The sequence below is a fragment of the Papio anubis genome, chromosome 6 (genome assembly GCF_008728515.1).
Source record: "Papio anubis isolate 15944 chromosome 6, Panubis1.0, whole genome shotgun sequence".
Taxonomy (NCBI): domain Eukaryota; kingdom Metazoa; phylum Chordata; class Mammalia; order Primates; family Cercopithecidae; genus Papio; species Papio anubis.
The window spans coordinates 78,476,361-78,502,080 of record NC_044981.1 but is presented as its reverse complement, the minus strand read 5'-3'; the positions used below and the strand labels follow the sequence as shown (position 1 = coordinate 78,502,080).

General features: G+C 36.9%; 1 protein-coding gene across 1 annotated transcript in view; it reads left to right on the top strand.

The window, feature by feature from the left end:
* The window catches only part of ME1 (malic enzyme 1), a 233,232-nt gene that overhangs the window by 111,662 nt on the left and 95,850 nt on the right, over positions 1–25,720 (top strand). Inside the window, exon 6 of the mRNA XM_017958059.2 lies at positions 16,656–16,759. Within this exon, the coding sequence (XP_017813548.1) occupies positions 16,656–16,759 (104 nt within the window). The remainder of the gene's footprint in view (positions 1–16,655; positions 16,760–25,720) is intronic.

Below are 25,720 nucleotides of genomic sequence, written 5' to 3'. Positions count from 1 at the left end.
CTAATTGTTAAAATGTATACTAGCAAATGATCAACTAGAGTTCTTATTCTAAAAGGAGAGTAAATTATTTGTTCCCTTTATAAAATATAGTTTAGCTCTACCCAGAGTTAGTTAAACTACAAAATTTACAGGTATACATACTCTTCAAGACTGCCCTCATTTCTGCCATCAACTGCAAGTTCAAGAGCTTCCCAAAACCAACTTCAGGCTTGATAATTTGCTAAGACTCAAAAAACTCACTGAAAGCTATTGTACTCACAGTTACAGTGTATTATGGGTGAAAGATAACACATTAAAATCACACAAAAGAAGAGATGTATAGGGAAGAGTCTAGAAGAGTCCCAAATGGGAAGCGTCCACTTTCCTGTAAAATCAGGACATGTTACCCTCCCAGTACAGATATGAAATATCAACATGTGTCCCACTGTTCAGAGTTTTATTGGGGCTCCATTACCTAGTCATGATTGATTGATTGATTGTCCAGGTGGTTGAACTCAGCCTCCAGGTTGGCCTATACTATATGACGCAAAGGCCCTACCCCAGATCACATGGTTAGTCATTCTGCAATGGCCAGTCTTCACCCGGTGACTCTCAGTTATGGTCGCTAAGCTACTAGATGAAAGGATTAGGCCCTATTTAAACTGGTTGAATGCTTGTAAACTGTCACCAGAGTCCATCCACAGAATAAATAAAAGTATAAGAGATAAACAGACAAAAAAGAAAACAGATGTAAATTTTATTGTTAAGCAGAATTAAGTTTTAAGCTCAGATAAGATTAAGGATTTGATCATCAAGCTTTTAAGGAAATATAGTTCCTATGCTATATAAACTGTCCCAGAGCGTATTACAATTGACAGCTTAACATTTCAGTTTTTAAAAAGAGCATAACCTTGATATCCAAACCTGGTAAAAAAAATTAGCACATAATAAGAAATTGCTAAGCAGTCTCATATTTACCACTGCTCCCAGTTTCACCACTTACTAGTGGTGTTTCTGTGTTTGGCTCATGTAAAATGAGTAATTACCTCATAGAGCTGTCATGGTTTAATACATTTAGAATGCTTAAAATTGTGACTGGCATTTTGTGAGCACTTAGTAAATGTTACCTCACATTAATATAGATGTAGAAGCAAAAGTTCTTTATAAAATATTGGCAAGTAAGATCTTGCAGAATATTTTAATGTTGAAATAATGTTTGAAATCTATTCAAACCATTAGCTACATCATAATTAATGGTGATATATTAGAGGCATTATTTTAAAAGACAGGACACCTGTCATCACGGCTGTTCTCTTTTTTATCATTCAGAAAATTCTAGCCTGTGTAATAAGACAGTAAAACAAAGGGGATATAACTGACAGGAAAAGACAAAATTATCATTATTTATAGGGAATATGTTTATTACTGAAACCCAAGAAAACCAACTAAAAAATATTGTGGTCAAATTATAGCACTCAGTAAAGTGGCTGCTTTAAAACAAATATTGAAAACTTAATAGCTTTTCTATGTACTTGTAATAACCAGTTAAAAATTAACTCATTCACAATAGCAACAATATTCTATTCTGCTATTCTGCTAATGTTATATAGTATTTGACATTTTTAAGCAAAGAAATAGTTACATATTATTTGGTTAATCAGAAGAATTAATTTTGGGGCAAGTATTTTTTTTTCCAAAAACTGATCAAGGTATGCTGCATTTATTAAGCAAAATATGTTTTCATCTTTGACTCAATTTGCCCTTAATTTTATTGACTTTTGAGCTACACATATCAACTGTATTCCATTAGCAATACAGTACTTTTCAGGGTAAAAATAGAAGCTGTGTAAGATTCTGGATTAACTTTTCTGTTGCTTAAAATAGATAGAAATACTCCAACACATAACTTTCTGTTTGAGCTCTTGGAGTGAAGATATGTTAGAAAATTGTAGCCTGTAAAACATCCTAATCTAAATTTTTATTGTCTGTAACTCATAATGTGTGGTGAAGAATAGAAAAATATTTGGAATCAACTGAGTTGCCACTCATAATGTTCTCATTTTATTCATTCTGACATTTTGTTTTTTGTATTTATTCTTTCACTGCTGCTTTACTGAGAAGACAGAAGGAAAACTTAATTATGACTGAGTCTATGAGTTCGTTTAAAATGTAATGGTGTTTTTATGTAGTGACAGTTTCACATGTGGAAAACTGATTTTAGTCAAAATGTTCCTGTAGTAATACTTTTTAATCTTAATTGCTTTTTTGAATCTCTGCATAGTTTTACACTTCATAATAAAAATATAGAAACTACTTGATAATAACACTTAGTTTCTTATCCAGAATAACCTAGCAAATTTTAATAAAAGTAAATCCCCTTTTAATACAAATTATAACTGTTTTCCTCTTTTATCATACCTACGTGTACTGGATAGTAATGAAAATAGAAACGGAATTAGCTGCCAGTTAATAAGACACTCTTCACTTGCCATAAAGATACACTTGCCTGACTGCTTTTAAGCTTCTGCAGCTTTCAACTAAAGGAAATTTGAGGAACTAAGACACCAAAACAGAAGTACACAGAAGTACTTGGCTAAAAAATATTGTTATTCTTTTATTTTTATTTTTTATTTTAATAGCTTTAAGGGTACAAGTGGTTTTTGGTTACACGGATGAATTATATAGTGGTGAACTCTGAACTTTTAGTGTACCCGTCACCTGAAAAACATTGTACCCAATAGATAATTTTTTATTCTTTACCCACCTCCTACCCTCCTCCCATCTGAGTCTCCAGTGTCCATTATACTGCTTTGTATGCTCCTATGTACCCATAGCTAAGCTTCCATTTATAAGTGAGAATATGCGGTATTTGCTTTTCCATTGCTGAGTTATTTCATTTAGGTTAATAGCCTCCAGTTTCATCCAAGTTGCTGCAAAGGACATTGTTTTATCCTTTCTTACGGCTGAGTGGTATACTATGATATATATGTGAAAACTTTCTTTATCCACTCATTGGTTGATGGGCACTTGAGGTTGATTTCATATCTTCACAATTGTAGATTGTGCTGTGATAAACACACGTGTGCAGGTGTCTTTTTGATATAATGGCTTCTTTTCCTTTGGGTAGATACCTGGTAGTGGAATTGCTGGATTGAATAATAGATCTACTTTTTGTTCTTTGAGAAATATCCATATTGTTTTCCATAGACGATGTTCTAATTTACATTCCCAATAACAATGTATAAGTTTTCCCTTTTCACCACATGGTGCCAACATCTATTGTTTTTTTGACTTTAAAATAATGGCCATTTTGATTTTGTTAAGGTCGAAAATACTCTTATTCTTTAAGTTAATAATACTAAGTATTAAATTAGGTAGGGTGTTTGTGTTTATATTTTCATCTCATCTTTCATCTATTTATTTCACAGTCCACATTTTCTTTAATTGTGATGCAGTTACTATATAAAATTTACTTGTTACCTGAGGTAAATTTTCTTTAGAGCATATCATGTTTGATTCCTTCTCTCTTTTTTTTTTTTTTTTTTTGCTGTTGCCAAATATTTCCATAGAAATTATGTTGATTATATGTCTATTTTTTCTTGTATATGACTAATATTGAGGCTTGCTATGTGACTACAAATAATTTGAGTAGAAGTTCCTTGTGTTCCCTTCATGCTTCTTTGGACATTATTGTGTCTTAAAGAACCTTTTCATGTGTTATATGGTATATTCGTTTTTTAGGGTTATTGTAACATAGTGCCATAGACTAGGTGGCTTAACTGACAGAAATTTATTTTATCACAGTTCTGGGGGCTGGAAGTCCAAGATCAAGGTGTTTGTAGGATTGGTTTCTTCTGTGGTTTGTGTCCTTGACTTACAGATGTCCATCTTCCTCTGGTGTCTTAATATAGTTTTTCTTCCGTGTATGTCTGTATCCTAATTTTCTCTATTTTTTTTTTTTTAATTTGAGATGGAGTCTCATCTGTTGCCCAGGCTGGAGTGCAGTGGCATGATCTTGGCTCACTGCAACCTCCGCCTCCCAGGTTCAAGTAATTCTCTGCCTCAGCCTCCCAAGTAGCTGGGATTACAGGCACCCGCCACCACGCCCGACTAATTTTTGTATTTTTAGTAGAGATGGGGTTTCACCATCTTGGCCAGGCTGGTCTTAAACTCTGAACCTCATGATCCACTTGCCTCGACCTCGCAAAGTGCTGTGCTGGGATTACAGACGTGAGCCTCCGCACCTGGCCAATTTTCTCTTCTTAAAAGGACCAGTCATATTGGATTAGGACCCACTCTAATGACCTCATTTAACTTAATTACCTCTTTAAATACTCTGTCTCCAAATACATCACATTCTGAGGTACTGGGGTTAGGGATTCAACATATGAATTTGGGGGCAACACTATTCAACCCATAGCACATGGTCAGTCCTCAAGAGGTCATGGGCAGAACGAGTAGGAGAATGTCATTTCTGCATAGTTATTCTTTCCTTATTAAACCATTGCTCCAGGTCTCAGCTTTTCTGTGTCTAGTTTTATGGTTAGTCTGGCCTCTGATTGATGTTACAGTGTACCCTAATATAGAATCCTTATTGGAGCTTGAACTGGCAAAGTTGAAGAGAGATCTTTCCCATTTAGACAGTTCCCCTGCGTGTTCCAGAAAGTAGTCTTCATCTTTGGCATGAACCGGCTATGTTGGAAAGAAACTGAATGAAGGAAAACCCTTATAGACTTTGTGTATCTTCCAGCCTGTCTACAGAATCTGATGTTGACACTAAAGTGTGGCCTGTGTTTGTTTTCTATTGCAGCTGTAACAAATTGTTACAAACTTAGTGACTTAAAACAACATAAATGCATTTTCCCTATAGATGTGTAGGTCACAAGGCCAACAGTCTCAAAAGGTTAAAGTTACGAAAGGTGTCAGTATGGCCATATTCCATTTCTTGGCCATTTCCGGCTCCTAGATTGCCTGCATTCCTTGGTTCATGGCCCCCTTTATTCATTTTCAAAGCCAGTAATATAGCAGCATTTCTCTGGCCTGCTTCCATCTTACATCTCTTTCTCTGACTTCAGCCAGGAAAAGTTTTCACTTTTAAGGACTCACCCTTAGTCACATCTGTAAAGTCTCTTTTAGCACATAAGATAACATATTCACAGTTCTCAGGGATTAGAGCATGGGCATTTTTGGGGTAGGGAGGGGAGTCATTATTTTGCTTATCACATGGTACCAACTATAGTATCATCATCTGTCCTTCAGCCCGCCTTCACTTCTACCCTTTATCCTTTTATATTGCTTGCCACTTTGGACAAGTGGTCCTGTATTGGAATGAATACCAGTTCATTACCATCATTAGTAAAGCCAGGGGAGAGAAGAAAATTCTCAACTCCCAGAATTTTGGTTTGGAGTTTCATTTGCTTGCTCTTTGTGGTCTCATTTTGCCCCATCCTCTCTAAATTAGAAGATCATAATAGGTTTTATCAAGAATTTATTTATCTATTTCCTGAGACACTACACTAGTGCCTTGGGAAAGAGAATGGAGTCTTTCTGTAGTTTGATTTTATACACACTATAACTAGCAGGAACTCCTTGAAATTTTGAGGTAAATTTTAGAAATACTGATTGTATAGAACAAAACAGAAAATTTATTTGAATGAGACAGAAACCTAGTAGGAAGTAGAATGGTTTTATTTTAACTTAGTAATACAAGTTCGAAATAACTTAACAATACCAGTTCCTCACCACTTCAGAATTATCAGGGGCATGTGTTAAGAATGCAGAATTTTGCACCACACTCCAGACATACTGAATCACAACTAAATTTTAATCATTTTTATTTCTAGCACTTTTTAACAGTCATGCCAGCTCATATGCATGCTGACATTTTAGTGGTACTGGTTTTAGACTCACCTGAATGTGATGGTTACTTTGCTTATTCTTGTTGATAACACGAGCCAACAAAATAGCAAAACTTATATATCTTTATAGAATCCGTAACAAAAGAGGAGAAATGGTAACAAAGAAAATAATTTTCTGTAGATTATAAATAAAGTTTAAAAATAAATGCTAAAATGAGGAATAGTTACATTCGTATAGAAGATAAAGCTGTATAATGTTCTTAATATTTAAAGAATACTTTCAGGTCGGTAAGAGAATATTAGACTAGGCTCAGTGACTCACACTTGTAATCCCAACACTTTGGGAGGAGACTAGGCTCAGTGACTCACATTTGTACTCCCAACACTTTGGGAGGCTGAGGTGGGAGAATCACTTGGGCCCAGGATTTGATAGTGATTACTATTAACTTCAAATAAATGGATGCTTCAGTTATAAACTCTGAAGGGTCCAGAATTGAGATAATGTTAACAGTAAGATAATTAGTATAATTACCAACATATACCCTCCTTATCTCCTTTTTTGAGCTCTCTTATATTTCCATATGTCTTGTTCCTTACTTTTTCCCCAATCTTTTTCCTTTTCTCAGGCTTGTAAATTTTCATAAGTCTTCAGTGGCACCACATGCATTTAATGTAACACCTTGTGCTAAAGAAGTTCCACCCTTTTTTAAGTGCTTGCTTAATACCAAGTGTTTATTCTCTAACAGTGATCTATTGAGTGTTCGCTCCTGACAATAAGAAGTTTTTAATCCAGTAAATTAATATCACTTCTGTACCAGTCTACTTTGTCTGTGGAACCATTATCAAAATGGAATAATGTTGTTAAATTGCTTTTTGTAGATACTAATTTTTTTGTCAGTCAAATCTTTGAGAATGCACTCATTATTCAAGCCTTAATTATCTTAATTAAAATTATGAAATTAAAAAAACAATTTTTGACAGGGACGTTGTTATGATTGGAAGAATTTTTTTTTATACTTCGAGTTCTGGGATACATGTGCAGAACATGCAGGTTTGTTACATAGGTATACACGTGCCATGGTGGTTTGTTATACCCATCAACCTGTCATCCACGTTAGGTATTTCCTAATGCTATCCCTCCCCTTGCCTTCCACCCCCTGACAGGCCCCGCTGTGTGATGTTCCCCTCCCTGTGTCCATGTGTTCTCATTGTTCAACTCCCACTTATGAGTGAGAACATGCGGTGTTTGGTTTTCTGTTCCTGTGTTAGTTTGCTGAGAATGATGGTTTCCACCTTCATCCAAGTCCCTGCAAAGGACATGAACTCATTATTTTTTATGGCTACATAGTACTCCATGGTGTATATGCGCCACGTTTTCTTTATCCAGTCTAACATTGATGGGCATTTGGATTGGTTCCAAGTCTTTGCTATTGTGAACAGTGCTTCAATAAACATATGTATGCATGTGTCTTTATCGTAGAATGATTTATAATCCTTTGGGTATATACCCAGTAATGGGATTGCTGGGTCAAATGATTTTTCTGTTTCTAGATCCTTGAGGAGTCACCACACTGTCTTCCACAGTGGTTGAACTAATTTACACTCCCACCAACAGTGTAAAAACATTTCTATTTCTCCATGTCCTCTCCAGCATCTGTTGTTTCCTGACTTTTTAACAATTGCCATTCTTACTGGCATGAGATGATATCTCATTGTGGTTTTGATTGGCATTTCTCTAATGAACAGTTATGATGAGCTTTTTTTTATGTTTTTTGGCCACATACGTGCCTTCTTTTGAAAATGTCTGTTCATATCCTTTGCCAACTTTCTGATGGAGTGTTTTGGTTTTTTTTTTTTTCTTGTAAATTTAAGTTCCTTGTAGATTCTGGATATTATCCCTTTGCCAGATGGACAGATTGCAAAAATTTCTCCCATTCTGTAGGTTGCCTGTTCACTCAGATGCTAGTTTCTTTTGCTGTGCAGAAGCTCTTTAGTTTAATTAGATCCCACTTGTCAATTTTGCTTTTGTTACCATTGCTTTTGGTGTTTTAGTCATGAAATATTTGCCCATGCCTATGGCCTAAATGGTATTCCCAAGGTTTTTTTCTAGGGCTTTTATGGTTTTAGGTCTTATGTTTAAATCTTTAATCCATATTGAGTTAATTTTTGTATAAGTTGTAAGGAAAAGGGTCCAGTTTCAGTTTTCTGCATATGGATAGCCAGTTTTCCCAACACCATTTATTAAATAGGGAATCCTTTCCCCATTGCTTGTTTTTGTCAGATTTGTCATATAGCTGTAGATGTGTTGTGTTATTTCTGAGGCCTCCGTTCTATTCCATTGGTCTATATATCTGTTTTGGTACCAATACCATGTTGTTTTGGTTACTGAAGCCTAGTAGTATAATTTGAAGTCAGGTAGCTTGATGCCTCCAGCTTTTTGTTTTGTTTTGTTTTGCTTAGGATTGTCTGGGCTATATGGGCTCTTTTTTGGTTCCATATGAAATTTAAAGTAGTTTTTTTCTAATTCGATGAAGGAGGTCAATGGTAGTTTGATGGGAGTGACATTGAATCTATAAATTACTTTGGGCACTATGGTGATTTTCACAATATTGATTCTTCCTATCCATGAGCATGGAATGTTCTTCCATTTGTTTGTGTCCTCTCTTACTTCCCTAAGCAGTGGTTTGTAGTTCTTGAAGAGGTTCTTCACATCCCTTGTTAGCTGTATTCCTAGGTATTTGATTCTCTTGGTAGCAATTGTGAATGAGAGTTCGCTCATGATTTGACTCTTTATTTGCCTATTATTGGTGTATAGGAAGGCTTGTGATTTTTACATATTGATTTTGTATCCTGAGATTTTGCTGAAGTTGCTTATCAACTTAATGAGTTTTTGTGCTGAGACAATGGGTTTTATCATGTCATCTGCAAAGAGAGACAGTTTGACTTCCTCTTTTCCTATTTGAATACCTTTTATTTCTTTCTCTTGCCTGATTGCCCTGGCCAGACCTTCCAATACTGTGTTGAATAGGAGTGGTAAGAGAGGGCATCCTTGTCTTGTGTCAGTTTTGAAAGGGAATGCGTCCAGCTTTTGTCCATTCAGTATGATATTGTCCACTGGTTTGGCATAAATAGCTCTTATTATTTTGAGATATGTTTCATCAATATCTAGTTTATTGAGCATTTTTAGCATGAAGGGGTGTTGAATTTTATCGAAGGCCTTTTCTGCATCTATTGAGGTAATCATGTGGTTTTTGTTATTGGTTCTGTTTATGTGATGGATTACATTTATTGATTTGCATATGTTGAACCAGCCTTGCATCCCAGGGATGAAGCGATGAAGCCATCTTGATCATGGCTAATAAGCTTTTTGATGTGCTGCTGTATTCGGTTTGCAAGTATTTTATTGAGGATTTTTGCGTCAATGTTCATCAGGGATATTGGCCTGAAATTTTCTTGTTTTGTTGTATCTCTGCCAAGTTTTGGTATCAGGACAATGCTGATCTGATAAAATGAGTTAGAGAGGAGCCCCTCTTTTTCTATTGTTTGGAATAGTTTCAGAAGGAGTGGTACCAGCTCCTAGTAGAATTTGGCTGTAATCTGTCTCCCTGGGCTGTTGTTGTTGTTGTTAGACCATAATGACTACCTCAATTTCAGAACCTGTTATTGGTCTATTCGGGGATTCAACTTCTTCCTACTTTAGTCTTGGGAGGGTGTTTGTGTCCAGGAATTTATCCATTTCTTCTAGATATTCTAGTTTATTTGGTAGTTTATTTGTAGTGGTGTTTGCAGTATTCTCTGATGTTAGTTTGTATTTCTGTGGGATCAACAGTGATCTCCCCTTTATCATTTTTTATTGTTTCTATTTGATTCTTCTCTCTTTTCTTCTTTATTAGTCTGGCTAGCAGTCTATTTTGTTAATCTTTTCAAAAAACCAGCTCCTGGATTCATCTATTTTTTAAGGATTTTTCATGTCTTTATCTCCTTCGGTTCTGCTCTGATCTTAGTTATTTCTCATCTTCTGCTAGCTTTTGAATTTGTTTGCTCTTGCTTCTCTAGTTCTTTTAATTGTGATGTTAAGGTGTCAATTTTAGATCTTTCCCCCTTTCTCCTGTAGGCATTTAGTGCTATAACTTTCCCTCTAAATACGGCTTTAGCTGTGTCCCAGAGATTCTAGTACATTGTGTCTTTGCTCTCAGTGGTTTCAAAGAACTTATTTATTTCTGTCTTAATTTCATTACTTACCAAGTAGTCGTTCAGGAACAGGTTGTTCAGTTTCCATGTAGTTGTGTGGTTTTGAGTGAGTTTATTAATCCTGAGTTGTAATTTGATTGTACTGTGGTCTGAGTGAGTGTTTATTATGATTTCCTTTCTTTTGCATGTGCTGAGGAGTGTTTTCCCTCTAATTGTGGGGTCAATTTTAGAATAAGTGCCGTGTGGTGCTGAGAAGAATGTATATTCTGTTGATTTGGAGTGGAGAGTTCTGTAGATATCTATTAGGTCCGCTTGGTCCAGAGCTGAGTTCAAGTCCTGAATATCCGTGTTAATTTTCTGTCTTGTTGATCTGTCTCATATTGACAGTGGGTGTTAAAGTCTCCCACTATTATTTTATGGGAGTCTATGTCTCTTTGTAGGTCTCTATGAACTTGCTTTATGAATCTGGGTGCTCCTGTATTGGTGCACATGTATTTAGGATAGTTAGCTCTTCTTGTTGAATTGATCCCTTTACCATTATGTAATGGTCTTCTTTGTCTCTTTTGATCTTTGTTGGTTTAAAGTCTGTTTTATCGGAGACCAGGATTGCAATCCCTGGTTTTGTTTTTGTTTTTGTTTTTTTGCTTTCCATTTGCTTGGTAAATCTTCCTCCATCCCTTTATTTTGAGCCTATGTGTGTCTTTGCATGTGAGATAAGTCTCCTGAATACAGCACACTGATGGGTATTGACTATCCAGTTTACCAGTCTGTGTCTTTTAATTGGGGCATTTAGCCCATTTACATTTAAGGTTAATATTGTTATGTTTGAATTTGATCCTGTCATTATTATGCTAGCTGGTTATTTTGCCCATTAGTTGATGCAGTTTCCTCAAAATGTCAATGGTCTTTACATTTTGGTTTGTTTTTGCAGTGCCTGCACTGGTTTTTCCTTTCCATATTCAGTGCTTCCTTCAGGAGCTCTTGTAAGGCAGGCCTGGTGGTGACAAAATCCCTCAGCATTTGCTTGTCTGTAAAGATTTTATTTATCCTTTACTTATGAAGCCTAGCTTGGCTCGATATGAAATTCTGGGTTGAAAATTCTTTTCTTTAAGAATGTTGATTATTGGCCCCCACTCTCTTCTGGCTTACAGGATTTCTGCAGAGAGATCCGCTGTTAGTCTGATGGGCTTCCCTTTGTGGATAATCCGACCTTTCTCTCTCACTGCCCTTAAATTTTTTTCTTCATTTCAACCATGGTGGATCTGACGATTATGCATCTTGGGGTTGCTCTTGTCGAGGAGTATCTTTGTGGTGTTCTCTGTATTTCCTGAATTTGAATGTTGACCTGTCTTGATAGGTTGGTGAAGTTCTCCTGGATAATATCCTGAAGTGTGTTTTCCAACTTGTTTCCATTCTCCCTCTCACTTTCAGGTACACCAACCAAATGTTGGTTTCGTCTTTTCACATAGTCCCATATTTCCGGGAGGGTTTGTTCATTCCTTTTCATTCTTTTTTCTCTAATCTTGTCTTCACACTTTATTTCCTTAAGTTGATCTTCAATCTCTGATATCCTTTCTTCTACTTGATTGATTCAGCTATTGATACTTGTGTATGCTTCATGAAGTTCTCATGCTGTGTTTTTCAGGTCCATCAGGTCATTTATGTTCTTCTCTAAATTGGTTATTCTAGTTAGCAATTCCTCTGACCTTTTATCAAGGTTCTTAGCTTCCTTGCATTGAGTTAGAACATGCTCCTTTAGCTCGGAGGAGTTTGTTATTACCCATCTTCTGAAGCCTACTTTTGTCAATTAGTCAAACTCATTCTCTGTCCAGTTTTGTTCCCTTGCTGGTGAGGAGTTGTGATCCTTTGGAGGAGAAGAGATATTCTGATTTTTTGAATTTTCAGCCTTTTTGTGCTGGTTTTTGCTCATCTTCATGGATTTATCTACCTTTAGTCTTGGCTGTTGGTGACCTTTGGATGGAGTTTTTACATGGTCATCCTTTTAGTTGATGTTCATGCTCTTTCTTTCTGTTTGTTAGTTTTCCTTCTAAGAGTCAATCTCCTCTTCTGCAGGTCTGCTGGAGTTTGCTGGAGGTCCACTCCAGTCCCTGTTTGCCTTGGTGTCACCAGCGGAGGCTGCAGAACAGCAAAGATTGCTGCCTGTTCCTTCCTCTGCAAGCTTCCCCTGAGAGGGGCACCTGCCAGATGCCAGCTGGAGCTCTCCTGTATGAGGTGTCTGTTGACCCCTGCTGGGAGGTGTCTCTCCGTCAGGAGGCACAAGAGTCAGGGACCCACTTGAAGAGGCAGTCTGTTTCTTAGCAGAGCTCGAATGCTGTGCTGGGAGATCTGCTGCTCTCTTCAGAGGCAGCAGGCAGGAATGTTTAAGTCTGCTGAAGCTGTGCCCACAGCTGCCCCTTTCCTCAGGTGTTCTGTCCCAGGGAGATAGGAGTTTTATCTATAAGCCCCTGACTGGGGCTGCTGCCCTTCTTTCAGAGATGCCCTGTCCAGAGAGGAGGAATCTAGAGAGGCAGTTTGGCTACAGTGGCTTTGTGGTGCTGCAGTGGGCTTCACCCAGTCCAAACTTCCCAGTGGCTTTATTTACACTGTGAGGGGAAAACTGCCTACTCAAGCCTTAGTAATGATGGACATCCCTCCCTACACCAAGCTCGAGTGTCCCAGGTCAGACTACTGTGCTGGAGCAAGAATTTCAAGACGGTGGATCTTAGTTTGCTGGACTCCATGGGGATGGAATCTGCTGAGCAAGACCACTTGGCTCCTTGGCTTCAGCCCCCTTTTCAGGGGTGTGAATAGTTCTGTCTTGCTGGCATTCCAGGTGCCACTGGGGTATGGAATAAAACTCCTGCAGCTAGCTTGGTGCCTGCCCAAATAACCGCCCAGTATTGTGCTTGAAACCCGGGCCCTTGTGGTGCAAGCACCCAAGGGAATCTGCTGGTCTGTGGGTTGTGAAGACCATGGGAAAAGTGTTGCATCTGGGCCAGAGTGCATGGTCCCTCAGGGCAGGGTCCCTCACAGCTTCCCTTGGTGAGGGGAGGGAGTTCCCCAACCCCTTGTGCTTCCCGGGTGAGGTGATGCCCCACCCTGCTTCTCCTTGCCCTCTGTGGGCTGTACCCACTGTCTAACCAGTCCCAGTGACATGAACTGGGTACCTCAATTGGAAATGCAGAAATCACCCACCTTCTGCATTGGTCTTGCTGCGAGCTGCAGACCGGAGCTGTTCCTATTTGGTCATCTTACCCGGGAATCGAGAATTTTTTAACTTTCTGATTTACTTCAAAATCTCTGTCTTGTTCATAAATCTTTGTAATTGACTACATTGTAGTCAGACTTCTTTATGGTGTATACTTTAATCATTAACATGGGAAAGGAGGGAGAAAAGAGAAGGAGAAACATGTAACATTTTTTTCTCAATTTTGTTATTTTTCTAATTCACATTTTAGAAGTCTAAATATATTCTAGACGTGTAGAAAGTATTTTAATTCTGGCAGTCATTAGTAGCACATTGACACTTCAACCTCAGCTGCTCAGAAGCCTGCCAGTAGATTGTTTAGAGTTTTTATGCCTTAAGGAACAGCTGCACTTTATAGCAGCACTTGGTTTCAGTTTTTACATTTCATCTGAAATACATTTATGTGATATAACTTGTTAACTTTCAGCTAGCTGGAAATCCTTAACTCTTCTTATGCAATACATTATACATAGGATATACTGGCCAAATCAAAACAATTTCATAATGACAGAGAGTGACATTACTAATTACAACAGGACAACAAGTGTGAAGAAAGGCTATCATTTCTATTGGCTTTAAGTAAACTCCTCTTCAGATTATTCTTAACATCCGAAGGTTTAACCTTCTTAACATCACCATCTCAGTGGCTTAAAACAATTACTGTTTTATTAATGTTTATGATTCTGTGGGCTGGCAGTTTGGACTGGAATGGCTAGGAAGGCTAGGATGCCTGGCACAGCTGGGCCTTTCTCCACATCGGTTCTCATTCTTCAGAAATTGGTCACATTCCACATGCAAAATGTGCTCATCACCATCCTAGGATTTCAAAAGTTTCATCCCACTAATAGCAGCAGGTCCAAAGTTCAAGATATTGTCATCTAAATCTGGTCTAGATGCAAATGACGTTTCTTGGGTTTTGCTCCTTGGTGGAACTCATTTCTGTGTTCCCACACATCAAACATACAATGGTGAGGCAGGGACAGAATAACCACCATCAACATTCTCATTCAAAGCTGGAGGAGTAGGAATCATATGGCTCTAAATGGTACATAGCAATTCTGAAATCTCACGGGACACATGTTGCCAGGCCACCTACATGGGGAAGAGAAGGGAATATTCTTTGAGTAGGTCCCATTCAATTTCCTCAGGGTGGTTCTGTAGTTCATGGTTCTTTTTTAGGCTTTTGGTTTTGCCCTCTGGGTTCTTGGCTCTGTCCTCTGAGATATCCTTCCTCTTTCATAAGAAATTATCTGTATTAGCAGCTGAATAACTTTCTCAGTCTGCTTACTGACTACAGAAAATTGAGGACCCAGATAATTAATTTTCATTTTGAAGTGTCTGAATCTTAATAATCCAAGATAGTACCATGCCCTTAAAAACTCTTTAGGCCCTCTCTGTATCAGATTATAGTCTACTCAATGTGACAGAGGCTCCATTCGCAATTCTTTTCAAAATAGGCTCCTTCCTATATTGGCTGGCATGTCAGAATGTTATTCGACCAGTTCCTTTTGTCTAGTTAAGGTGATCTATTAGTCTTCACTTTAAATCATTCAGAGATTTCTGAAAAAGTTATTAAAACCACATACTTAATTTGATCTTTGAAGACCTTATTTTACTATGCACATCTTTTACCAGCAAATCCTGTGTCCTATATTCCTTCAGTTTTGCTCACAAACTGAACATTTTCTTCTCTAGCTCTTCTCTGTTTTAGACCTTATTATATAGCCACAAGAAACCAAGTCAGCATTCTGCCTGGAAATCTCATTAGCCAGATTCACAAATTCATTATTTCAATTTTCTCTATTCTAGGTTACTGAAGGTGTCACTTTGGTCTTATTTATTTATTTATTTATTTACTTATTTTTGCAGGTTATTCCCAATTTAAGTCTTTTTGAGTTTCTTTCCGCAATATTTTGTATTTTCCAGTGTGCAGGTCTTACACGTATTTTCTTAAATATGTCCCTATGAATTTTGCATTTTGGGCTGGTATTATAAATAGAGTTGTATATTTTGTTTCATTTTTAACTGTCCATTGCAAGTACAATTGATTTGTGTATATTTACTTTATAACCTGTGATTATGTTAAGTTCATGTATTTTTTTCTACTGGGATTTTTTTGGGTAGATTTCTTAGTATTTTCTATGTACACAATCGTGTGTACAAATAAAAGAGGTTTTGTTTCTTTTTTTTTTTCAAACTATATTTCTTTCTTTTTCTTGCCTTATTGTAATAGCTAGGGTCTCCAGTATAGTGTTGAGTAGAAGCGATGAGGGTAAATATCCTTGTCTTGTTCTCTATCTTAAGTGTAGAGCACTCAGTCTTTCACTGCTAAATATGCTACTAGATGTGGGTTTTTCATAGATGTCCTTTATTGCATTGAGGAAGTTCCTTTCTGCTTCTAGTTTACTGAGATTTCGTTATGAATGGGTATGTTATATTGTATTTAAATTATATCTCAATTTCAAAACTGATTTAATAAAAGTGATATTACATATTATATATACCAAAACTTATACAGGGCAACGTTCTTAGTTTAAGAAACAACTTAAACTGTGTAAAGTTAAAAAGTTTAAGAAAACACTAGTAAAGGCTAAAAATATTTATTTTAAAGTCTGTTAACTACCATAGTAAAGGTAAAATAAAACTGTTGTTTGATGGTTTTGCTTTTGGAAGTGTAAAATTAAGAAAGGAATTGCTATCTTTCCATTCTTTAAGCTAGTATTTCAAAACTAAATGTTATTCCTCTGTGTGATTGCCTTTGTCTGTAAAATCTCAATTGAACTTTTCTAATGAACACAAATGAAATATTTTAATTTTCTTTTGTTTTCCTCAGAATAGTCTAGAATGTTAACATTTAGGAATTATTTTTCTTTCCTTTTTTTTTTTTTTTTTTTTATTGCGACAGAGTCTCCTTCTGTCACCTAGGCTGCAGTACAGTGGTGTGATCTCGGCTCACTGCAACCTCCACCTCCCAGGTTCAAGTAATTCTCCTGCCTCAGCCTCCCAAGTAGCTGGGACTACAGGTGCGCACCACCACACCTGGCTAATTTTTGTATTTTTAGTAGAGACGGAGTTTCACTGTGTTAGCCAGGATGGTCTTGATCTCCTGACCTCATGATTGGCCTGCCTCGGCCTCCCAAAGTGTTGGGATTACAGGTGTGAGCCACTGCTCCTGGGCAGGAATTATTTTTCTTATTTGGTGTATAAATACTACAATATATTCTATGTAACATTAAGTAATTACCCTGTAGGTTAAATTCTGAAACAGTATGGTAAGATTTTATTTCTATTTTTATCCCTTTTATACAGATTAAGAAACTAAGGCTCAATAAATGACTTGGTTATAGTTATTTCTCTTTTTATGGTACTTTTAAAAATAGGAGTTACTTAAAGATCCACTCTACATTGGACTACGGCAGAGAAGAGTAAGAGGTTCTGAATATGATGATTTTTTGGACGAATTCATGGAGTCGGTTTCTTCCAAGTATGTATCTTTATTTTATCTATATTTTAGTCAGTAACAATAACATAACAGACTATTAAAAAATCAAAGATTTATGCAATATGGTTTAATAATTAGAAGTAATTTGAATGCATATATCTTATCTATTTCCTCATAACTGTTAACGGACAAATGATAATATCATGTGTCTATCCAGAAAAGATTATCTCTGTTGCTGTCCCTGAATCTACTTTTTTTTTACAAGAATCTTTAGAACCTGTGGCTGTTGAAATGCATAATTATGGTAAAGGAGACAGTGACCAGTGACTAAATTACCTGTACACCTTTTTATGTTTATTGACAATCTATACTTTCTGGTTGATGGTAAAATCTGATCTTCAGTCATCTTTGTGGCTGATATTTGACTCTTTTATGGTCAACCACCAGCCACAAAGGAAAAGCAGAAAAAGAGGTGGGGATTGAGCATGAGTTGGTAGAGTCCACAGGGGTCCAGAATGGAGCAAGAACAGGGCAGTCCATCATGATCCACACATATCTGATTAAAACTATATTTGATTAAAATGCAGTACTATATAGGTTGAGTGTCTCTTATCCAAATCACCTGAAACCATTAGTGTTTATGCAGATTTTGAAATATTTGCATATATATAATGAGATGGTACCCATATCTAAACACAATATTTATTTATGTTTCTTATAAATAATATACACATAGCCTAAAGGTAATTTATGCAAAAGTTTAAATAATTTTGTGTGTAAAACCAAGTTTATGTACATTGAACCATCAGAGGCAAAGATGTCACTATATCAGCTACCCATGTGGACAGTGTATGGTTGTTTGGCATCACCATTATCCCTGGCTCTGAATTTTATATGCTACCAATAAGCACTCATTTTTTTGCACTTATCACACATAAATCCTTAACAGCAAAAAACATAGTTAATATACCATTAATGCAATGAAAAACATAATGTATTCAGGGTAACTTGCGGCATCATATCAGCGCTCAAAAAGTTTCAGATTTTGGAGCATTTTGGATTTTGGATTTTTTGGATTAGGGATGCTCAACCTGTATTTTCATCTTTTCAAGTAAACATTTGATTGTGGGCCAGATGCTATAGTAAATTTTTCCTTTTTTTTTTCCAGAAAAGAGGCTCCCTCCATAATTTAGTAATATATTTGAAGAGAATTTTATCACACTGACAGTCATCCCTTGGTTACTGTATAACCACAGAAACCACATGCTATTTAAAAACACATATGTTGCCTTGGTTTTTCTTAGAAATAAAATCATCACTAGAATTAACTGTAACTAGAGATGCACTTCTGGTTTCTTTTTATTATAATGTTTATTTTTAAGAAGTTGTATCCAACAGCAGAAAGTGCTTTCATCAGCTTGCACAACATTTAGAATGCATTTAACCTCTCATTACTCAAGGTTTTAATGCTGAGTACATTTGTCAATTAGTATGGACTACATTTTAGAACCATATGCTTGATTTATTTATTGTAATTATTTAACCTATTTCATTAAACTATACTTATTTATAGAAATAGTTGAGAAACTCTGCAGTTTTTTTGAGGTCACATAATACAGTTAATTTCTAATAGCTTTTCATATTTAAAGTGGCTTATCTTGTGAAACGCTTATGTAAGGTTTTGAAATTATCCAACTTCTCAGTAGCACCATTAATCAAGAGATTGTATAGATAATAGTGTAAGGCTGTATAAAAGGAATGGAAATGCAATCTGGAATAAAGTCTATCTAAATGAGACAACTTTAACAAACAGACACTGCTAACAAGTTAGGTACACGTAAGTGCTGATGAAATAAGGGGAGAAGGAATTTTTATTATTGGGAACCAATGAAAAGCTTTTGGGAAAAAATGAGATATGAGTGAATTTTGAATATTTTGTGTCAATCCAGAATCAGGAAAACTGTTGTTTTTTTAATGTGGAATTGAGGAGTTACCTAAGTTCTTTGTAAGGAAACAGGGATTGACAAGTGTCAACAATAATTTTACATGTAGAGATCACCTATAAATCAGGGGTTGTAGTTCCAGAGAAAAATGCGAAAGACTAAAAAAAAACCTCTGTCATAACATTGTTTCAGGAAAATGATTTAGATGTGAAACCTAACACTACCCAATTAAATTGAGAAGTTGTACTGAAGATAAACCCAAGATTATTTTTAAAAGAAACATAACTTAAATTCAAAGTGGGAAATGGTTGTTACAGGTTACCTAGACATCAGACTCTGAGATAGAGTTTATTAAGGAGTACCCTTGGGCTGGGCACAGTGGCTCACACCTGTAATCCCAGCACTTTGGGAGGCCGAGGCAAGCGGATCACTTAAGGCCAGGAGTTGGATACCAGCCCGGCCAACATGGCGAAACCCTGTCTCTACTAACAAATACAGAAACACCAGCCAGGCATGGTGGTGTATGCCCGTAATCCCAGCTACTTGGAGGCTGAAACACTAGAATTACCTGAACCTAGGAGGTGGAGGTTGCAGTTAGCCAAGATCACACCACCGCACTCCAGCCTGGGCAACAGAGCAAGACTCTTTCTTAAAAAATAATGATAATAATAATGGAGTACCTTTGGGATAAACCTCTTTGGAAGAAAGGGCGTAGTACAGAAGTTATAGTGCAACATGGACCCACCAACAGCCATGGATAACTTAGTTGGGACCACCCCTGCATGCTGTTTAGATACTTACATGGACATTAATTTCTGCCCATCAACCTCCCCCTCTTCCTCCTTCAATGCTATGTTGGTTTTTTTATTTGCCATCTTGGTAGGTTTGGGGTAGAGCAGCTTCAAATTCTTCCTCTTGGTCTTCTCCACAATGAGAGCTCTTCATCACAGGCTGAGGATTTGATGAGAGTCTTGTGGCACTTACCAAGTCTGTCTTTTCTGATTACACATTTAGGGTCTGAGGAATCACCACTAGGTGGATCTGTGGTCACAGTGGACCTATTATGAGCCAGACTTTGGCTGGGGCTCCATTTATTACTGGTTCCTATAAGCCTCTACTCTAAAAGGGAAAGGGGAACAGCATTTTGATGCTTCAGGTCACCAGGTATCAGTGTCAACTGTGTGCTCATTAGTCCTCAAACATTTGGATAGTCCTTCTCCAGTACCCAGTTACTTGGGTAAAGGACTGTAGTTCCCTGTGGATAAATATTGGGGGGATTATTATCCTGTACTCTTGTCATGGTGTTAAAAGGTTCTTTCTTCTGGGAACTAGGCCTCTTCTTCAGTTTGTGGGTTCTGGGTCTAAAAATTAACTCAGGTTTGGAAGCTGAGCAAGAGATTGTGACTTCACTGGGGCAGCTACACTCAACTGTGTGGTCATTCATCTTTGGTTTCTTTTGATGGTAAATATTGAGTAGTAGCTTTGTTAGCTCTCTGTTTTGCCTCTAGGGATGCAAGATTCCATTAATTATCTCAATAATGTTTTGTGGGTTAGCCAGCCACACACACACACACACACATACCACTTTTGCCGCTCTTATGATAATTGTGTCTACCTGGCTTCTGATGGTTAAGCATTCTCACTTGGTCTCAGCATCCTCATTGCTATCAGTCAGCCTGGTTATATATCATCCTTTTCTTCTGTCACTCCTGACCTTCAGGGGAGAACCACCTCTGAAATTTTTAGTAATATTGGTGTCTTCTCATTGGCATATTCCTTATGGCTTTGGGAAATGGTGTGTTTTCTGGGTCTTCCTGTGGTATATATTCATCTTAAGGATTTTCTGGCTTTTACCTCGTATCTATATACCAGACTGCCCAGTTCTCTGAGCCTCGCAATCCCCTCTTCTGCCATCTGCCACAGCATTCCTGGCATTTCAGTCATATGAGTATCAGCCATTAATTTGTCCATATTTCTAGGAACCATCCTAGTAGTGAGTTTGGACCATCTTCTGGGATTCTTGCCCATGTTAAATCCTGCATCTCAGGAGAGTGCCTGCAAATCAGTAAGCTCTGCCTTTTCTTAGGTTCCAGCCCTTTTAATCAAACACCCTCAACATTTAATTCTACATGTATTCTCCTGGCTAATACAAACTATCTAGGTCTTGTGGCTCCTTTGGGGTAAAGTCTCTTTCTTTCTTTATTAACTCTAGTGTGTCCCAGATAGGTTATATTGTGATAAAACCTTAGTTACTGGCCCAGGGATCTGCAGGGGAGGCAGAGGTAGATGGTAGTTAAGGGGCACATGTTATCTTATAGGGATGAAATCTCTATCCTTATTGTCCCAAGAAAGAAGGGGAAGGCCACTTTGTGAGATTAGAAAGCTCTGGGGGAATCTGGGGATTCAGGATTTCAGAAGACATCAAGCCAGACATCCCATTCCATGTGGCAAATTCCCATTCTTTTCTAACTAGGATTCTGACTTAGCAGATCTGCTTTCATTGAGTTTGGGAGCGTGAATATTCTGATGATTAAGCCCTGTTTCTGGACATCAACTTTCTTTACCCAACAGCTACAGAAGCTGAGAACATCTTTGTATTTACAAAGAAGGCCCTCTGGCTTTCTTCTTGGCAGTTACTTTCTCTGAGCTTTTTGTGTTTTTTCCATTGTCCTTATAGTTACTACTTCTCTCGTATTTCTCAAACATCTGAAATACCATTCTAACTAAGATGTTCCCTTCCCAACATCTCAGCTCACCTCTGGTGAGTTTTAATAGTTGGACTGCTACCTTGGACCGGGTGTGTGCTCCATCTTCTACCAGTGGTGGGGTCCTCATTACCACTGTGGCAGTGAGTTAACTAGCACCAAAGCCCCGTCTTATTACCAGCTTTCTCAGACTATTCCAAGATTAGGTTACCTGGGAGGCACATTTGGAAATGAAGTTTAGTGTTTAAGAAGTTTTTAAGAAGTGCCCTTGAGACTAAACTCTGTGGAAGAAACAGCAAAGGAAGCAGGAATGGGCAGAGGGAGAAGTTGAGCTGCCTGCAGGCACGATGACAGCTTTCCCTGATCCTGTGGGGAATTCTGAAGCTACAGAGGCTTTTCAGAGTGTTGTTACCAGCTGGGCTGAGATGGTCAAGGCTTTATATTCCTGCATCAGTTAGTCCCTGGATGTAGGTCACTCTGGGGAAGAGCGTAGGTCATGGTCTATGGTGAAAGGACTCTTTGCAGCTGAGGCAACCCCCAGGACAACAGTGGGGGATCTGAGAGGCATATTATGATATTCAATGTAATTACTGAATTCAGAAAGTAATGATTAATTAGCTTGGATATTAATTAACATCTCTAGTGGAGTAGCACAAATCCATTTCCTAGTACTGGCCTGTCCAATAAATGTATCAATTGGGCCTAGTAATACTACGTCTGAGTATATAGGTTAAGAAAATACTTTAAGAATACAGGTAAAGGGAAAATTTGAAGCCCAATATACAGAATTTCTTCTCTTTGCTTCCAGGATAGCACACTCCCCTTGCTTTCCTCCTACCTCACTGATTGTTACTTTGTACTTTTCCTCAGTTTATTCCTTTTCATCTTCCCCAGTCCCTGCCACCTGTATACATTAAAATGCTTCGGGGCTTGAAGCTTGAAACTTTTCTTTTTGCTATTTATCTCTACTTCCTTGATAATCTCATCAAGTCATACATCTTTATATTTGTGACTCCCAAATCTTTATCTCTAACCTGTACCTCTTCTCTGAACTTCAGAATCCTGTGGTAAAACTCCTCCTTGACATTTCTGCTTAGCTCTGTAATAGACATAGCATTGTAACACGTCCAGACTTGGACTCCCAATCTCCCACTCACCCCCAGCCCTGCTCCTGTTGCAGCCTTTCCCATCTCAGTAAATGGCAGCCCCATTCTTCCTGTGCCTGTGACTAAAAATGTTGGAATTACCACTTTGTACCCAGGCCACCTGCAAAACTTAGTAGCTTTAACTTCAGAATGTATCCAGAATCTAACCTTTTCTCATTGCCAGTATCATTACTTCTCTTATCTGAACCTCTTTTCCCTGGATTATTGTAACAGTTTTTTAACTGTTAGTGAAATTCTGCTTCCTCCTTTATTGCCCTTTAGCCTGAAAATTCTATTTCACTGCTTCCTCCTTTATTGACCTTTAGTCTGTCCTCAACTCAAAAGCTGTGATGATTCTGAGTTAGGTAATTTCTCTGCTCAAAACCCCAGGAAAGCTTATCATTTTATTCAGAATAAAAACCAGTTCTTGCAATAGCATAAAAGGCCCTGGGACTTCTGGCTTCCTGTTACCTTTCTCACTTTATCTCCTGCTAGTTTACCCCCCCCTTGCCCAATTTGTTGTGACTTGTTTGCTATTTTTCTAATTCAAACTAGGTCAAAGCTTGCCTTTCTGTCTACTTCTCATCTTTACCATACCTGCCTCTGCCCAGTTTTCCACATGACTAGCTCTCTCACCTCCTTTAACATTTCGTCAGATAGCCTTTTCTCAGTAAGGCCTTCTTTGTCCAACCTATGTAAAATTTTACCCTCAGTCCACTTTCTTCTTTTCATACCTTTATAAATAGCTGACATATTTTATATTTAATTATTTATGTTCTGTCTCTATTCATGTACTGTTAAGTTCTATGAAAGCAGGGAGTTTTCTTTTTCTTCCACTGCCATATCCCTAGTTTCTAAAAAGTTATCTAGTATGTGATAAGTACTCAATAAATATTTGTTAAATAAATGATAGAATTTGATTTGTTTTGTTTATATAGCTTAAAATGAAAGGTATGAATGGAAGAACTTATTAAAGAATTTCTTTTCATGTGATTGAATTTCAGGAAATATTAAAGCTCTTAAATATGTGTGTTTGTTTTCATAGTTGTACTTCTTATAGTATCCTTTTTTTTACAGAATCAGTTGCCCCTGAAAATTAAAGAAATGTAGAGGCAACTTCAGCTTTACTGCCTAAAATTCTCTATATTAGAATTTCGTTAATTATTATTAACTAAATGAGAACAAAAACTTTACCTCAAGTAAACTTTAAAGAACTAATATTAAATTTTTTAAATGGAATAAATAACTAATATTCAACAGACTGTATTTTAAATTTTTTTCTTTTTTATTTTAAATGACAAAAATTAAAAGTTATTGGGAAGCACTAGGAATGGCCATAAACATGGTTATTATACTACACCCTCCTTCAACCTTGGCTGCCATCACAAATTGTTCTGTGATCTGTCACATAAAGTTTAAGAGAAATAATCTTAGTCTGAAGCCATATCATCTGCCATTTGCTGCCAGGTTTGATAATGGGGTTTTCATAAAATTATGCTTTTTTTGCTGAGTATGGTTGAACAAAAGTCTTGGTTGTATGCCTGAAACAGACCAGACTAGTCAGAGAAGCTATCAAGTTGGTAATCGTCCTTGAGGGTCACATATCAGATTTCAAGATATATAGCCCCTGAATTGTCATGGCCAGATATACTAAATTTATTTTTTTAATTATTAATATCCTCTTTTCTAAAGAAGGCATCAGATATGTAAATTAATATGTACTCTTCACCCTTACTCGGGGTTGCAGTTAGACAGAGTTTCCCCAACTCTACACTAAATCCTTGGCTTCCTAACAGGGAAGGGCCTTTTTCTACTGCCCTCTTCTTTCTGCCATGTCTTCTGCAGTTAATATCATGGCTGGCTTTCTGTGCTACGTTTTTCCACCCATTCTAATCATTGCTTTTTATGCCTGATCATTTTTTAGATGATGAGGATGTATTTATAACTTAGGTGATTTTATCTATAAGTCTGTGAGGCTCTTTAGATTCCAGCTGTCACTTTGATCAGCATGAATTACTTTGCTTTTCATAAGAAATTTAATGAAATCATATGATTATATGGGATACCACCTGCTATTCTTCCTTGTGGACCCAAGGTGAAATAACCCACTGAAAAAAATAAAATGCAAAGAATGTCTGTCAATGTGAAAAAAATCAGCAGTCATGTTACTAGGGAACATGACTCAAATCAGGTTTCTGACTCAGAATTTTTTTCCATTTTCCCATCCAAAGAAAGGTCAGATTCACAATTAACTATAGCCATATTTTCCTTAAAATCCCAACTATTTCTACTTATACCATTCTCTCTACTTTTTTTTCAAGTGAATAAAAATGGTGGGTCATGAAAGAATTAGAAATCTAAAGGTATGCATTATGTGTATGTATGTATAAATACATGTGCACTTATATTCCATAATGGATTTAAAGTGGATATATACTTCAGTATTTTGATATTTGATTTACATCCCTGTCAGTATCCCAGTCCAACCTTGGAGAAGCCAGAACTTTAGCAAGTCAAGTTTACTGTTTCTTTCTGAACATGGTTTACAACTCTTCTTTTTAGATACTTTTTGTGCCTAATTCCATTTTTTTCTAATCAATTGCATAAATTCCACCATTCCTTTAATATGGATATAAATGTTTTACACTGCTTTTATTTACATGAGTCTTGTGCTTGCATTATTTCATTTAGCCCTATTTTCCCTACTAGAATATAAGCTGTGTTAGAAACAGTACTGTATTATCAAGGGATTGCTTTTTTCTGACTATCCCATATTATATTTTACCCTATAGTAGGCATAAAATAACTGCTGTTGAAAGCATTGTTTAAGCATTGAGTCTAATGTTCCTGAAACTACAGTGACATATATCTGAAGTAAAGTTAGCTCCCCAACATAAACTAGAGAAAGTCACAATTTTCCAAATAAAGAGTCTCTGTCTATAGTAAACTAAAGATTTGAGTTTTAATTATGTAGGTACATTTATGTTTTAGGTTGTAATTTTATCTAAAGAAAATAAACATTTTAATCAATTCCTGTTGTATCCATTGTCACCTATCTTTTTCTCTTGGAATTTGTAAACATTGACATTTATATAGAGAAAGGCCTTAATATTTTATCTGAATTTATTAAAGCTAAATTGTTAGATTATTAAAGATAATCATTATGATTTGAAAATAATCTGTATACCATGTTTCTTTTCTGTATCTCTC